The sequence below is a fragment of the Marmota marmota genome, unplaced genomic scaffold, assembly GCF_001458135.2.
Source record: "Marmota marmota marmota unplaced genomic scaffold, marMar, whole genome shotgun sequence".
Classification (NCBI taxonomy): Eukaryota; Metazoa; Chordata; class Mammalia; order Rodentia; family Sciuridae; genus Marmota; species Marmota marmota.
The window spans coordinates 10886656-10903654 of record NW_026000048.1 but is presented as its reverse complement, the minus strand read 5'-3'; the positions used below and the strand labels follow the sequence as shown (position 1 = coordinate 10903654).

Below are 16999 nucleotides of genomic sequence, written 5' to 3'. Positions count from 1 at the left end.
AGCCATTTCTTAATGAAAACTGCTGGCCAAAGTATATATATTTAGTTGTTGCATTTTAAAAGTAGAACGTTGCTCGCAGGGAACATACTCAGCACTTTACGTAATTATGTCTCCTTGGGTGCAAAAAGCTGCTAAATGCCTCCAAGGCAGTTCACCTGCAGATCTTGTAGTTGATGTGGTGTCCACTGGGTGGTGACAGAGACCTAAGTAAGACCAAAGGTGGATCAGCCTGTAGGGATTTAAGAGGGGATTCTTTCCTTTATCTTTTTGGAGAATAACGTTAAAATATTGTTCTGTTGGCTTCTTCTTTTCTTTTCTTTTCCTTTTTTTTTTTTAAGAGAAAAACAATGTTTGAATTGCCTTTATTCTAAAATGTATCAAGTTACATTTCATCTGGGTTTTGTTGTTGTTGTTGTTTTGTGTTGTTTTATTTGATTTGTAACAGATCTCTTCATTACTAGCACTGGCATAAAAATACCTGTCATCTAATATGACCAAACACTGGTGAAAAATACCATTAATATGATATTTTCACAAAAGCTTTCCCCTTAATTCGGGCAGTACTTCTTCAACTCCTGTGCTCAGAGGAGGAAGAAGGGCAACATGAAATTTTAGACACAAAGCTGAGTGAAAACATGAGTGAGCAACAGTATAATTATATCTATTGAAAAGCGGCCCAGGCCGAGGGCACAGTGATACCTGTGAATCTGCTCGAATCTTATTACTTATAGTTAGTTGCCTAGAGGTGAAAAGAGACATTTAAACCAACAAAGACCAAGTACAGCACTATTGGTGTGTATGTATATGTATGGTAGTTCAAGTAGGTTAACATAGCTCTAAAAGGAGATTGTACTAAAATGTTTAATGATTTATTTGAGTGAACTTATGTGCAGAAAAAAGTAGAGAATATCATTCATATGTGAAAATAATTCTGATGACAGAGGGGTTAGAATGAGAAAATCTGAATAAATATTAATAAGAGGAACTTGAAGGCAGAGGAAGCCAGGGTGTGACTAAGAGACTAGTTACTTGTTGGAGCGAGGGTGTTTTGGAATATTCCATTTGACCAAATGAACTTGAGAGAGATTGCTGTGACTGTCAGTCATCTTCGAAAAATTGCAGAACCAAACAAGTGTTTAAAGGATGGAGATGAGAAAAAATGTAGTTCTTTATTTTAAAATGAATAAAAGATCATGTAAATTCTAGATCAGTAAATATGATATGTAAAGGAAGAATCAATAAATGGATTAATTGAAAAATGGCTTTTTGAGCACTTAGCAACCAAATAAGGTAACCACTAACCATGGTTCCATGAAGAATTAACCTGATAAGCCTGATTAATCTGATTTCATTGTTTGTTGAGATAGTTCATTTAGTGAATCAGAAAAAAATGCTATTAGCCTAGTATATTTAGGTAAAAATAAAGTGTTTCACAAAGTTGTGATACTTTTAGGAATAAACTAAAGATACTGCTTGCACCAAAACTGTTGTACACCAAAACTGCAGGTTAATATCATTTTACCTATTGAAGCATATTCTGTGCTTTTAAACTTTATACTTCCTTATTATGTAAGCAATATGTGTTTGTAGTAGAAAAATTATATATTAAACAAAAATAATATTCAGTCTAAGAACACTATTTTTCAGGCTAACCACCACTAATATTTATTTCTTATAGTCATTTTTGTAGACATATATAGATTTGTGCCTATATTTTATTCATTATAAATGGGATTATACTGCTTTTATAACTTGCTTTTTTTGCTGATTAATGTTAAAAATATATTAGCATAGCAATAAGATTGCTGAATTTATTTTATATTCCATAGTTTATTTCACCACATATATTTCATGATTATTAATTTCAAAACTCAAGTATATGATTTTCCAGAAGCAATGCAGTTTTGAATATCTTTATAGCAAACATTTTGCATGTGCCTTAATTATATTAAATTTCCAGAGGTGAAATGCTAGATCAAAAGCTTCGATACGTATTTTGGAGAATTTGTTTCTCCAAACCCACAATAGTGAGATACTAATTTCAGAAGTATTTTAATTTGCACTTCTCTGGTAACTCATATTTACCTACTCTCTTTTTTCCTGTTCACATTCTTTATTTAGTTTTCTATATGGGGTATCCTTCATTTTCTTACTAATTATTATGAGTTTGTTATATTTTAAGAAGTTAAGGTGCTCCACCTAACTTACTTAGTTCAGTATTTGTAATCAATCACTTAAATGAAAGAATTGAAGCACAGTGTTTAGATTTGTGGTTGGCATTACATGGGAAGGTATAATATTAAATTTCAGGGAGATCTCCCATTGATGAGTAAGAATTAAGATAAACTTGGCTAGTAATCAAGATGTACTTTGAATTTGTCTTAAAATAATATGCCTTGAGTAATAACAACAGTTGCTAAGTACCTGCTGTATTCCAAGTAATATGCTAGCCTTTTTTTTTTCATATAAACTCCAATTTTCACAGCATATCTACAAAACGATGTTACTATCTTCATTAATAAATAAGAAATCTGAGACTGGAACGGTTTCGTTATATAAATTCAAGATGGCAGAGCCAGGATTCAAAATCATGTCATTTGTCCTTGTTGGCCGTGCTGTTCACACTATGCCTTGGACATATACAACATTTGGGAAATAATGTTTGTGAAAAGGGTCAGCAAGGCAATGTGAGGACCAGAAAGCAAATTCATTTTCCATTACAAAGCTGGATAAGGGAAGTAATCTAATCACACATTTTATTTTCTTTAGTTCAAATAGAGAATATTGCTTAAATGTCTGGCCACCACACTTTAAAAGGGTACCATTTTTGGATGTGGCCAGTGTTGGAATGCTTGTGTAGCATGTGCAAGGCCCTGGGTTTCATCCCCAGCACTGCAAGGAAAGGGCAATGGGATACCCTTTCATGTCCCTCATCATCAAGAAGTGGCCAAAGCTGAGTGTTTGTGGAAAACACTTTGGAAAGCCAACCTCAAGTTGACCATCCCAGCAATATGGAATCTGCAAAGTTTTGAAAACTCTAAATTCTTCTATGGATTTGTTATTGCCCCAGTCTAGCTTCCATGTTTGCTTCATTAAGTTGTCTTTTTGATGTGGTTATATAAAATAAATTTTAATTGGTATAGTTGGTTTTATTACATTTAAATTAAAATATTAATGTTTCCTAACCATAACAGTAAATGATCATAAATAATAAAATATGTGACTTTTTGCTATCAGAAAAGGCAATCTATAATTTTTTTTAAATAGAAATAAATCAATTTTAAGAGTTAGAATATAGATCTAAGGATAGCTACTCTTTGAAACAGCTAATTTTGGATAAATTAAGTTTTCATGAATTGTGAATTGATGAAGACTGAAATATTGGAAGCAGACTGTGGGCATCTGCAGGCAGACCGAAGAGCACTGAGCCTCCACCCACAGTGTGGTTCCAGGGAGAACATGTGCAAGGCACAGTAGCTGCTCAGTTTGAGATCTGTTTTATTCTGCCTTTTTTAAAAAAAATTCTACTATGGAGGGTTTTTAAAACATTTAACATTATGTGAACTAAAAGTTGGTGGCTCTCTCTGTAGACTGCCAGAAGCCAGTGAATAGAGAAGAGGGACAGCTGAAAAGGCTCAGCATGAAAATCTTTGCAGCAAATCCAGTTTTGTCCCTGTGGCAGCACATTTTGTTGGTGTGAATTCGCCATTCTCTTGTGCCACAGCTTTCCTTTGCTTTTAAATATTTGTTTTCATTGGGTTCCTACTCACCAACCTGAAAGGGTGTTCTGATGATTGGCTGATACTGTTATCCTGATGGACTGTCAACCAGCCATTAAATTAGCCAATCATATTACTATATTCTGCTTAAAAAATTGTCAGAGGAGACTAAAGGAAAGTTCATAAATTCAGCTTTTCTGTTACATAGGTTGGTTTTGATTATTTGGTGGTGTTGGGAATTAAATCCAGGGCCTCACAATGCTAGGCAAGTGTACTGCCACTGAGCCACACCCTAACCCTCTATTATATAGGTTTTTATATCTTATTGATAATTTGTATTTGTTGGGATTATTTGCCAACAGGGAAGAAGGAATTAATATATTTATCTGGGATTAAATGGATAACTATTTGTAGAGTGATAAAACTTTTTGGAGATTCTAGAGTAGTTTTATATTTATTGCTCACTAGCTTTTAACTGGGGGGGCAGAATACCTGTGGCTATTTTTGATTTGGGCTGCATTTAAGTCGACTTTCTTAATTCCATGAATTTCATATGTTGACTAGGGAGAAGCCAAACTGGAAATGCTTTGATCATTTCACATAACACTTATAAAGCAAGGAAAACTTTTCTGTATAACAAACATTTTACAGTTTAGATTATCACTTGAAATAATTTTTCTACATATCATAAAATCATTTATTACAAAAAGACATAAGAGCCACATTGATATGCCAACTACTGCTGAATGGTATTTGTCACTGTCCTTAAACCACTCTATTCATTCCCTTACAGTTCACATCTAAAACACTGAGCAAGCGTGTAGACTCTACCTTAATAATGAATCCCAGAAACAACCTCTTCTCACTACTTTTCACCCCAGTTGTAGTGTAGGGGTAAAGAACAAAAATTCTGGAATCAACTCTGGGTTTGAACTCTGGATCTGCTGCTTACTAGCCTTGAGTTTTTCAGCAAGTTAATCCTTGCCTCAGGCATCTCGTCTATTAAAAATGAAGAAACAGTAGTGACCAATGTTCTCTGCTGTATGTACAGGTTTTGAGCAGTGGCTGATTCATAGTGAGTACTTCATGAGTATTAGCAGTTATTGTCACCATTATCATCCTTAGTTATTACCACAGTCGAAGTCTACTCTGCCATTTCATGTGACCTTTCTAATATAAACATCAGATCATGTAACTCCCTGCTGAAAAGCCTCTAGCATTTTTCATTTAACTCCACACAAATTCCCAAGTCCTCACTCTAGTCAGTGTCCTTTGTGACTTGATACTGTGGGTCCTTGGCCTCATCCTCTGTCTTTCTCCCTCTAGACCTTTATTCAAAAGGCCTTGTTCTTGATGGTACTCTTTGCTGCCCTGTGCTGCCTGACCCTGATGGTTTTAATTGCTTTTTCCACTTTTTTCATAGCACTATGTACAAGTAGAGTATGAGCTCCAGAAGGACAGGGCCTAGGACAGTGCCTGGGACCTAGTAGTTGCTGTATGCATTTGTTTAATGGATAAACAAATGAAACAGAATTTCATTGCCACTTCTGATGCTTTTGTGCTTTTAAATATATAAAACCAAGAGCTTATATAAATACTGTCAATATGAATTCAGTTAAAACCATCAAAAGTTTCTCTACAAGTTTATGAAAATGGCACAGTGAAAGGTAACAGTGAAGTGGGATAAGATTGGCTTTTCTGAGACTGCTTTCCTATGTATAAAACACAGGCAGGACCACGTCTTGTTGGGGCCGTAGGGCTCTGAGGATCTGCCTCATCAAAGGAAGAAGAAAATGGGCATAACTGGGAGCCTGATGATAAATTGACAAGGTTTATTAACACCAAGACTTGAGCCTCATAAAAACAAAGACATGGTCTGTGTGCTCACCACTAACAGGGCTGTTGCTCAGCACAGTGGCCATTGCAGAGTGTATTAGTAGCTATTGTTGGATATTTTTTATTTCAAGTGACAATATGTTATTTTGTGATAACAGGTGAAAAACAAGTTGAAATTTTAGCATATGGAGTCTGTTGTTTTTTCATGATGGTATTTATTGACTACCCAAAATAGATCAGCTTAAAACACTTCATACTAAAATGGCCAGTTTATTCAACCTTTCTTCAATTCCTCATGAATTTTCTATTAATTACTTAAAATATAAAACAAAACGTATCTGATACAATTTTCTTTCTTTAATTTTTTTTCTATTTTTGTACTTAAAGTAAGACCTTTTTAGAATTTTACTTCTGGTTAGAGAATACTTTTTATCAGGAAATTATCCTAAGGAAGGTATTCAAGATATAATAATAACAATAATGTTGAGACAAGTTTGACACTACAATAGGTCATCAGTTGAATTTTAAATTTGACAGACCTGCTTGAAGTTGATAGGGAAAGTTTTTCTGTTTTTTTTTTGTTGTTGTTGTTGTTGGTTTGTTTGTTTTTAAAGTATTTTTTTTTTTAGTTGTAATTGGACACAATACCTTTATTTTATTTATTTTTATGTGGTGCTGAGAATTGAACCCAGTGCCTTGCACGTGCTAGGCACAAGTGCTTTACCACTGAGCCACAACCCCAGCCTGGGAAATTTACTGAGATTTGGAAACCATTTTAGTTGAGATAGATTAAAGTAATGTAATATTAAGACACTGAATTACTGACTCTGCAGGATTGTGTCAGGAATGGAAATAGAACATCGGCTTTGCATTCCTGGAAAAAACATGTAACAATATGTCTGAACAAAATACAGGAATCGTGTTATACAATTGTGTGAATCTTGTCCACAAGGTTTCAGACTGTTCCTGCCTGTATATTGCCTAATAAGGTCTTGAGTTTTGGTATGTTTTAATATTGGTCTTTCCAGAAAAAGTACTTCTTGACAGTCATTAAAATTCCGTGGTATAGGGCTGGGGATGTGGCTCAAGCGGTAGCGCGCTTGCCTGGCATGCGTGCGGCCTGGGTTCGATCCTCAGCACCACATACAAACAAAGATGTTGTGTCCGCCGAAAACTAAAATAAATAAATAAATAAATATTTTTTAAAAAAATTCCATGGTATAAAAATATGTATATATAAAAAACATGCAATTATTAATAATGTGTACTTAAATCAGATACTATTTACTCAGATATTTATTTTACTTATGAATTTATCTTTCCCTTTAGGTAAAGAGGATGAATATCCAAAGAAACCTTTGGGGCATCTTCCACCTGAATGTCACTCCACTGGCATTAATCACCTGAGCAATGGACAAAGAAGTGTTGGCAGGCCCAGTCCCCATATAAGCAGCAGAAGAGAAAGTGGATCATCGCCTTCCAAAAAGCATGAGCACTCACCCCACCATCAGAGTAGAACTGGTACTCCAGAAAGAGTCAGGCAGCTCCGGCAGAAGTCCGTAGATGAGGATAGTAAAAATCTTAATGAGGCAGCTTTTCAAAGAAAACTTGCATCAGGTCCACAAGACAATTCTGAGCAGTATAACCATGCAGCTGCTAACCAAAATAGCAATGCTACTTCAAATATCAGAAAGGAATTTATGCCCAAATGGAATAAACCCTCAGATACTTCAGCTATTGAAAGGACTGCCAAATATGCCATTGAAGGTAGATCGGTGCACCCTACACTTGCAGTCACCATCCCAAATTCTACTGATCCTCGGATATCAAACACAAGGCAAAAGATGAAGGTTTTGGATGCTGATGATGGGAAGCGAGGCTCCAATGCATCCCAGTATGATAACGTACCTGGTGGTGAGAATGAAAATGGGACTTCTGCTGAAGAAGCACTAGAAAGGGCTTACTCTCATAGTCCAAGGAACATTGTTTACTCTAACAGTCCACGAAAGCATGTTGAGCCAGGTTCTAGTCCATCAAAAGTATCCAACAAGTTTACTTTTAAAGTACAGCCTCCAGGCTATACAAGACATCAATCCCAGGTAGAAGGGGAAGATCGAGGGACTGTGCACCCACCTTCCTACAGCAACCCCCCTATTTACCATGGAAATTCTCCAAGACACATCTTCACTGCTAACAGCAGCTTTGTACCTCCACAGATCAGCCCTGGGACTCAAATTCATCCTTCCCGAAGACCTTTCGGTTCTACTCTGTCAGTTGATATTTCTCCAGAGAAATCTTACAGCCGCCCAACACCTCTTGTTCTACCATCCAATCGAATAGAAGTCCTTCCTGTTGATATTGGTGCTGGGGGATACTCAGGCAATTCAGGGTCACCAAAGAATGGAAAATTCATCATTCCTCCAGTGGATTATTTGCCAGATAACAGAAAATGGTCAGAAATTAGTTATTCATACAGACCTGAGATGCATGGACAATCATGGACCCGAGATGCTAACCGTAGCCACTTAAGCAATTTACCAAAATATTCAGCCTTTCAACACGTACCCTTTCAGGACCATAATCTCCCAGCAGTTTCAGTAGATAGTCCAGTGCGGTATAAAACTTCACCAGCTGTAGAAGATGCCAGTTCAGCTGGGTATCAGTATGCAGGGCCTTCACCTCCAGCATATCACTACAGAAAGCGGGAGGGGCTTTCTGTTCAAGAATCAGTATTGCTGTGAGAATATATGTATACTTGGCAAAAGACGAGAATAGAAACCATATGAAACCTGCATTGCTATGTTTGTAATTGCCAAAGCAGTATTTTATACTCTTGGAAACAACTCGCAGAATTCTGATGTATATTAGTAATAATAATATGTAGAAGTTTTCATCCCACATGTAGATGCTGCTTAAGATGAGCATTTTAAATTGCATCATCACTGAACCTGTTAAAGAATTTAACCTGGAAACATAGCAATAGCATTTAGGGGTACACACACAATAATAATCCTTTACTCAGTTTCATTTATATCTTTCTCCAAAAACTGACATTTTATTCTTTTGGCCCATTCTGTTTTAGCTAATGTTAACAAACCACTGAGGAAACCCTAGAACAGATGTTTTTTAAGGCTACATATAATATGTCTTTTAATAGATATTATAGGCACCTATACATAACACATTTGAATACAGACCTGAAGAAAAAAAAAACTTTTTTTAAAAACGACTTTTAATCTAGATCCATGGAATAATATTATATTTTTCTTTTTCTTGTCTTTTAGTCTAGTTCTACCCCCCCACCCCCCATGTTTTTAACCTGGGACCTAAACTGACTAAAATTAGAGTTTTCCCTGACTTTGTTAATATAGTGTCTCACAGAATGCTCATTGTTATCCTTCAATGGCTGCCATTTTCTTTCAATCTGAAAATTAAAGACATGGGAGAGAAAGGCTGACCACATACTGGTGCTTTTTGGAGCAGGTAGGTAAGTTTATGGCCAAAGGCACAACTCTCCTTGTATCCATTTCCCCCAGATGATTCTTAAGTGCTTTTTTGCACCTGGCTCTGCTCTTTCTTTTGGAATGCTCAGAGCATGCTGTTCCTTGCCAGATACCAGGAATGCTGCAGGAGAAGTTGCAACTTAGTGACCATGCAGCACTGGAGGAACAAGGTGAAAGGCCTTTGAAGTTCATTTGAAAGAAGTATTAATGGTCTGGTTACTTCTCAATTCTGCCTCTTAAATTCTTGCAGGGCCTCACCTTGAAGAGCCCAAGGCAGTTGTTTACATGATCATTTTCTGACATTTTCTTTAAAGAATGTAATCAATGGATATTGCTGCAGTTATCAGGCCATTATGTTATTCATATTAAAATTGTAAAAAAGATGATTCTAACTATTAATAGGCATCTCAGATCTTGATCTTTTTAAAAAATATAGTGTGACTTTCAAACTTTCAAAACTATTTTTTCTTTTTCTGTGAAAAAAATTCAGGTTCATGGTTTAAAACAATCAGTGATATCTTTAAAAATATTCTATTACACTACAATTACCGAAACACAAAATTTTGGGCACTCCAAGAAAATAGAACTTTGTTTTTAATTGGAGTACTTGTTTTCAACATTATTGTGCTCATATTAGAAAACAAAAAGTTAGAAAATCTAACATAGATGGCTCTTCCTGTTGCAAGTTGGGGCTTTAAGCTTTTGAGGTACAAAAGTGTGTCTTAAAATGCAAATAACATTTGTTTAGCTAGTGAATGTGACAATATTTTTATGTATATAATGAGTCTAATGTAATTTTAATCAACCTGGTAATGATGTTTTTAAATGGCAAAACAAATGCAGTGTATAAAAGCTGAACACTACACTGGAGCTCAAACTCCTGACAAAATAACAGGTTCTTGATTTAGATCATGTGGAAGCTGAGAAATAAATGTGTATAAAAATGTGCTGAGGATAGTAATTCAAATTTTTAAACTATGATTCTGTGACTTATAATGAACCAAGCTGTACAATTTAGTTTATGAGAGCACCCAAGCTGCTCATATATATATATATATATATATATAATCAACAGTGGTAAATACTGTAGAGTTTATATATATATGCAAAAATATATATATGCGCACACACACACTATTTTCTTATGTCATCTATGACATTTTTTATCTGTATACTTTTTTGATGTGATTGTTTTTAACATGCTAAAAGTAATAAGTATTTTTTGTTTTGTGTCTTCTATGTGCATTTTTTTAATATGGCAAAAGTGCTGCATTCCTGATGCTTCTAAGGCTACTTTTCTAATTGAGAGATGTTGCCCAGTGTTCACCACATTAATTGTGTATGTTACAATTCTGTGTTTTATGTTTTATTAATTTCCAGTAAGACTGTATTTAGAATGACATCATCTTTCCCTTATTTAATGACATTACAATATTATTTCTAGTCTTCCCTCTTACCAAATGTAGCTATGTTCATTTTTTAAGCAGAATTTAATTTGAAATTATTTTGCCACTATACAGTTTTACTGTTTCAAATTTATTTTTTAATAAAAGTTAATGAAATGATGATAAAAGATGAAAAAATATTGGCAAAGAGGGTCAAAATTGGTTTTTGTCTGTAATAGTATGCACATGGTGTATTTTGCCGTTGATTATTCTCTTTATGACAGTTGTGCCCAAAATAATAAGAATTTTGGTATTGTTTTTATTTTTATTTATTATTTATGTGTGTATTATATTTAATTTGAGAAGTTAAAGAAACTATATTCAGGACCTCAAAGGGTTTTAAAAATTGAATTCCTTTTTTTTTAATAGAATTATTTAAAAATGGAAAGCTTCTTAATGCAGATATTGAAAATTTTTGAAAGCATGCAAAGAGTTTCCTTCAGTCCAAAGGACATTTTTGGAAAAAAAGATGTAATTATTTAACATTCCATTTTAATTTTGAGGAGATTCTAACACTAAATTGTGTCTACTCAGTGTAACTTTAAGGTAGACTTGCATAGTTGTAATGGCTTCAAATTTCTTGGATCCTTTTATAATGTAAGCACAAAAACTGTACCTAGTCAGTAATTTGTTGAGATCTGTTTTCCTTTCACTTTCATGATGAGAGAAAAACATGCCATGTCTACAAATACAGATTTATTCATAGAGGACCTCCAGCTTCCTCATCTGAAATCAGATTATTATTCTGAGTTACCTTTTAGAAACACGCTTTTATTTTAGTATGCATTTGATGGTGTGACGCATCTTAATATTATTAATTAATGATTATGGTTTGAGGATTTGGGTTTTTTTGTTTGTTTGCTTTGCTTTAAATTGTCCTTTAGTAGATTTTAAATGTCTGTAAATAAGGATAGTAATGCTTATTGGCCAAATAGAAGGGGTCAAACTTTACTTATTGGTTGGTTGGTTGGTTGGTTGGTTTTTGCCACTGATCCACATTCCCACATTCCCAGGGCTTTTCTTTTTTCTTTTGAGACAGGGTCTTGCTAAGTTGCTGAGGCTGGCCTCGAATTTGTGATCCTCAATCCTGAGCCCCAAGTCACTGGGATAATAGATGTGCGCCCCTGCACCCAGCCAAACTTTACTTTTAAGATGACCCAAGTTTTTGAGAATAGGAGAAAGGAATCTCTGTAACATCTATTGATACATTTTAGTTTCAAAAGAACTTTTACTTATCCATAAATCTAACTGCCATCATCTTATAGATGAGGCAACTGAGAAAGGAATAATTTCAGATTTCTAAACAGTGGATTTTGACACTTGCTTCTCTTTAGAATTATCTGGTAAACTTTAAAATTTCTTTTCTGCTGGGATCCCATCCCAGACCACTAAAATCACACTATCTGGATGGAATCCAGGCATCTGATAATACTTTTTCCCCCCTAAAACTTTAAAGTTTAATCATTAAGCTCTCTTTAAAAATCTCTCCAAAGATTCTCACTGTGAGCTCAAAAATTAGTAACAGATTAACAGTTTGACTTTAGAAATTCTGACATCAGGAAAGTTAGGAAAAACTCCACCGGAAAGATTAAGATTGCCAGCCATCTTTGTAAATTCTGATGAACTGGTTATAGTGTGGATCACTTCATACGAAAGGCAGTATGACCTTGTAACACTCTCATTTGCTATTTCTAACAGTCCTTCAAAACAGAGAGAGCTTTTTAAGATTTCCATTTTCCTAAACAACCTCTGGCTCCCACTTTCCTTAAATGACATGTTTTTAAAAGCTCAGCTATTTGGAAGCCTGAGCGCTGAGAAAACACTGACTAGTTAGCCCTTCATTGGAGCAGTCAACATTTTATTGAGCATCTTCAAAAGTACCAGGGAACTGTACTGTGTTCACTCTTCAAGATTTGAGGCAGGTTTGTAATATTTGTGTCTTGATTCAGTGTGGAGATGTCCACAGGCTTTGTGTGGACACAAAAGGCCAAGAATGACCCCTGCTCAAAAAGCTTAGGAAGCCCTTGTGAGGGAGTTGCCTCAGAGCCTGAAAGGATTAGGATAGTAGACAGGAGGCAGTGAGAAAGGGGAAATGCTGCAGAGGGATGAAGGCAAGAGCAGCTGCATGAGCTGCAGGGTATGTGTGTGAGGTTTTGCCCCTTGGATGTGTTTGTGGGGTGAAGTGGCAAAGGAGGGAGAAGTCCCACAAAGAGACCAGATGTGGAGGCCCTCGTATGCTACTGAACCTGACCCTGGCGGGGTTTGCCATGCTTGTGTTTCCATTTCCTCTGGTCCTTGAGGCTGTGGAGGCTGGGCAGATGTGAGGGAGTGAGTCTGGAGCTAGTTAGGAAGACAGGAGGAGTCCTTTATCTCCATGTGCTACAGAGCTTAAGGCCAGGGAAGAAGCTTCGAAGAAACAGTGATTAATTTGAAAAGTGATTACTAAATGAAATTGGCAAGACTTGACAATGGAATGAAAGCAATACTAATAATCCTAGTAAGAAAAATAGTATTGAATGCATATTATGTATCTGACGATGTGCTAAGTATTTAATGTGTATCAGTTTGTTTAATTCTCAAAATAACTATGTTGTGTGTACTACTATAATTCCCAGTTCACAGATGAGAAAACTAAGCACAAAGTTTAGGTAACTTTCCCCTAGTGACACAGCTGGTAAGAATAGAGCCAGGACTTGAATCCCCAGCCTGTTTCCCTCCCTACCCCTGAACTGATTTAAGGAGGCATAACTTGCCTATCATAAAATTCACCCATTTCACTTTTAGAAGATTTTTTAGTAATTGTATCATTATCACAACTAATTTTAGAAAATTGTCATCACCTCAAAAAGATCTATTGTGCCTATTTTCAATTCAGGCCTGTTCTCATGCTCAGTGCTCAGGCAACTACTGATCACTTTCAGTCCTGATTTGCCTTTTCTGGATACTGTCTTAAAGTGGAATCAGACAATAGGGGTATTTTGCCTCTGGTTTCTTTTACTTAGCAATGTCTTTGAGGTTCATTCTTGTATCATGTATCGATAATTTGCTTTTTATTGCTGCATAGTATTCCATTGTGTAGCACTGTCACCTTGTGCTTATTCATTAGTTGATAGACATTTGGATTATTTTCACATGTTGCTGTGACCATTTGTGTACACATTTTTATATGGACATATGTTTTAACTTTTTTTGAGAAACTTCCAGACTGTTTTCCAAAGCAGTTGTGCCATCTTGCATTTCTACCCACAATGGAGGAGGGTTCTGATTTCTTGTCAACACTTGTGATTATCTGAGTTTTTAATTATAGCCATCCTAGTGAATGTGAAGTGATATCTCATGGCTTTGATGTGCTTTTCTCTGATAGCTAATGATGTTAAGCATCTTTTTATGTGCTTTTGGGCCAATTGTATATCTTCCCGGTAAAATGTCTGTTTAAATATTTTGCTTTCTTTTTAATTGAATTTTCTTATTATTGAATAATAAGAGTTCTTAATATATTCTGGATATAAGTTCTTAATAGATGTGATTTGCAAATATTTTCTCCCAGCCTGTGATTTGTCTTCCATTTCTTACTAATGTCTTTAGAAATGAATGTGTTTTTAATTTTAAAGAAATCCAGTTTATTAGTTTCCTTGTATGAATTGTGCTCTTAGTGCTGTATATCTCTGCTTACCTTAAGGCCATAAAGATTTTTCTCCTGATGTATTCTGGAAGTTTCACAGTTTGGACTCTTAAATTTAGGCTTCTAAGCCATTTTGAATTAGTTTTTTTTTAGTGCAGGGTAAGAGATTAATTCCAGGGGATGGCCAGTGATCTCAGCACATACGTTAAAAAGAAAGACTGAGCCTTGCCCCATTGCACCTCTGTTAGAAGTTAATTGAACATATATGTAAGAATTTTTAAGCTCTGAATCACGAAGTGTACATACATGCTCCCCTTTTGTGTGTTTTCATGTGTGCAGGGATGGAGAAGTTAGCTGTTCTTACTAGGCTATTCTGAGTCCTTTGTATTTCTGTATAAATTTGAAGATCTGCTTATCAGTTTCTGCAGAAAAAGCTGCTGAAGTTTTGGTAGGGATTATTTTGTATCTATATATAAATTTAGAAAGATGGTCATCTTAACAATATTGAGTCTTCCAATCTATAATCATAGATTCTGTCTCTCCATTTATTTTGAGCTTTTAAAATTTCTCTCACAGGGTTTTGTGAATTCAGTATACGTCCTGCACAACTTTTGCTAAAACAGTTCCCATTCTCTCGTGAATGGCTTTGCTCTGAAACAGCATGCTCTGCTGTTAGGAGAGAGGAAGATTGGTTTTTGTAGTTCACAGGTTGAGTGAAAATGGGGGAAGGGTGGCCACCATCTGGTGAAAACAGTTGAAGAGAAAGAGCGGTTTAGGTTTAGTGCAAAAGCTACTTCTGTTCTGACGTGTAGAATTTGTAAATTGGAGATTGACGGATGGCGTTGTCAGACAGGCAGTTGGCTATTCTAGAGAGAGATTTGGGACTCACCAGCATGAAGGAAGTAGAGTCAGGAGAGTATTCACACTGGAAGAAGGCCAGCAGGCAAAGGGTGGGGAGAGCCTAGGATGTTGACCCAAACTGCACTATGACTATTAAGTTACCAAGCAGGGATAATACTGCGTAGCAGGGTTATCATTGAAAAAGCTGCGGTGTTCCTGTGCATTTGTTCATTTGGCAGAGCAGGGTGCAGGTCATCAGATCTTCACAGTAGGCTGTGTTTGCCACTCCAGCTGTGTGACCTCTGGTGGGTTCCTTACCGGGTCTTACTTTCCTCAGCTATAATGCATAGTCATTTAAGAGGTGCCACAGGAGAGGGGACAGTCATGGACTGATTCACAACATAGTGACGGACTGATTCCATAACATAAAGTTATTAGAGTCAGACTGACTTGGGTTTGGACTTTCCACTTGTGGCCGATCACTATTCTACATCCTGTTGAAATCAAGTGATAAGATGTGTCCTTGTCCCTATGGAGCCTACATTCTGACCCACTTCCTCATCTATAGAATGAAGGGTGTAGTTTTTATTTCATAGTTACAAGGATTGAGTTAATTTGTATAAAGTGCTTGGCATAGTGTCACCACACACCAAAAATCTGTGATATTATCTCAATCTCATGCCACCATGGTGCTAGGTTTTAGTGACTGAGGAGGAATCTGATCTTGTTTTCATTCATGGGGCTGAGAGTCCCCTAAGGAGCACAGGGATAAAAGCAGTAAACTAAGATATCATCGTGAAAGGGAAAGCGTAGTTGGCATGATTTGAAAAGATGGTGCTGTGGCTGGAGGAGCGAGTTCTTCAGTAAGGAGGAAATGATGGGCAGTGTAAGATGCAGCAGAAAGGCCAGTGATGTGGGACTGACACCTAGGAATGTTTGCCGTCATGGCGTCATTCTTAGAGCCACAGTCAGATTGCAGTGGTTGCAGGCACAGAAGCTCTGGATGAGGTGAGATGGACAGTCACCCAAGAGTAGCTGGAGTGAAGGATGAGTAAGTTAGGACAGGGAGAAAGGGTGTGTTTTTATGGAAAACAGAATGCTAATTAGAAACCAATTTGACTTCAGAATTCTTAAGTACCTCTACAAGTCATCCCTTGGTTTTATTCCAGTTTGTGACTTCATGTGTTCCTAAATATTAAAACACCAATTATTGAACTTTCTGTAATTCAGACTTGCCTTTATTTGGAGGGAAATCGGCATAATCTGAATATGAAGCAGGCAGCATGAAGAAACCCCTAGTTACTGCCTGTGAGCATTGTTCACTTTGTAGAGCAGTTATTTAAATGTTGCTGCCACAAATAGTACATGAAGAGGAGATGTGACTTAGGAATAGCACATATGCAAAGATGAAAAAGTTTAACTTTGTCTTAAGCTAAATATGAGTCAGCAGTGAACTGAAGCTCCCAGGAAAGCCAAGTCCATCTTGAATGAGTTAATAGGCTCTGCCAGAAACTCATGGTGTTCATCCGGGCCTGTCACTGAGCTCCTCTGAGACTCGGCTTCCTGATGTGCACACTCTGGAGGTAGGGGTAGGAATTTGAACAGGGTTCTGCTCCCAAGTCTGAGAGGTGGGTGTGCACACCCTAGACCTGTTTGTCTCCTCTTGCTGGGGACATATGGTGGCTTCAAGTGCTAGGAAAACCATAAGGAGGAGAGGTCAGGCGTGTGTCAGGGAGCAAACAGTTGGGCTGGGAAGCCAGACATCAGCCTTGTGGTTACCCACGTGCTGTGGCAAAGACCCAGAAGGAGGGTCACCCAGGGCCACAAATGCCTTTAGTAATAATTATCTCAAGTCTGAAGATGACTCTCATGAGAAAAGACCTGGTTTGAAGTGGTCTTGTGGGTGATGTCACCATCGTAATGGGCAGAGGAAACTGCCTGGTAGCCATGAGAGATGAGGCCGTGCTCTTGTACAGTCTGGGAGCAAAGGAAATAATTACCTCAGTTCTGGAAGTTGCAAATATGACGACAGTT

General features: G+C 36.7%; 1 protein-coding gene across 1 annotated transcript in view; it reads left to right on the top strand.

Moving 5' to 3' along the window:
• The window catches only part of Usp6nl (USP6 N-terminal like), a 104787-nt gene extending 88607 nt beyond the window's left edge, over window positions 1-16180 (top strand). The window contains exon 15 of the mRNA XM_048812751.1: window positions 6885-16180. Coding sequence (XP_048668708.1) covers window positions 6885-8296 — 1412 coding nt within the window. The 3' untranslated portion in view covers window positions 8297-16180. The remainder of the gene's footprint in view (window positions 1-6884) is intronic.
• Window positions 16181-16999: the final 819 nt, after the last annotated feature.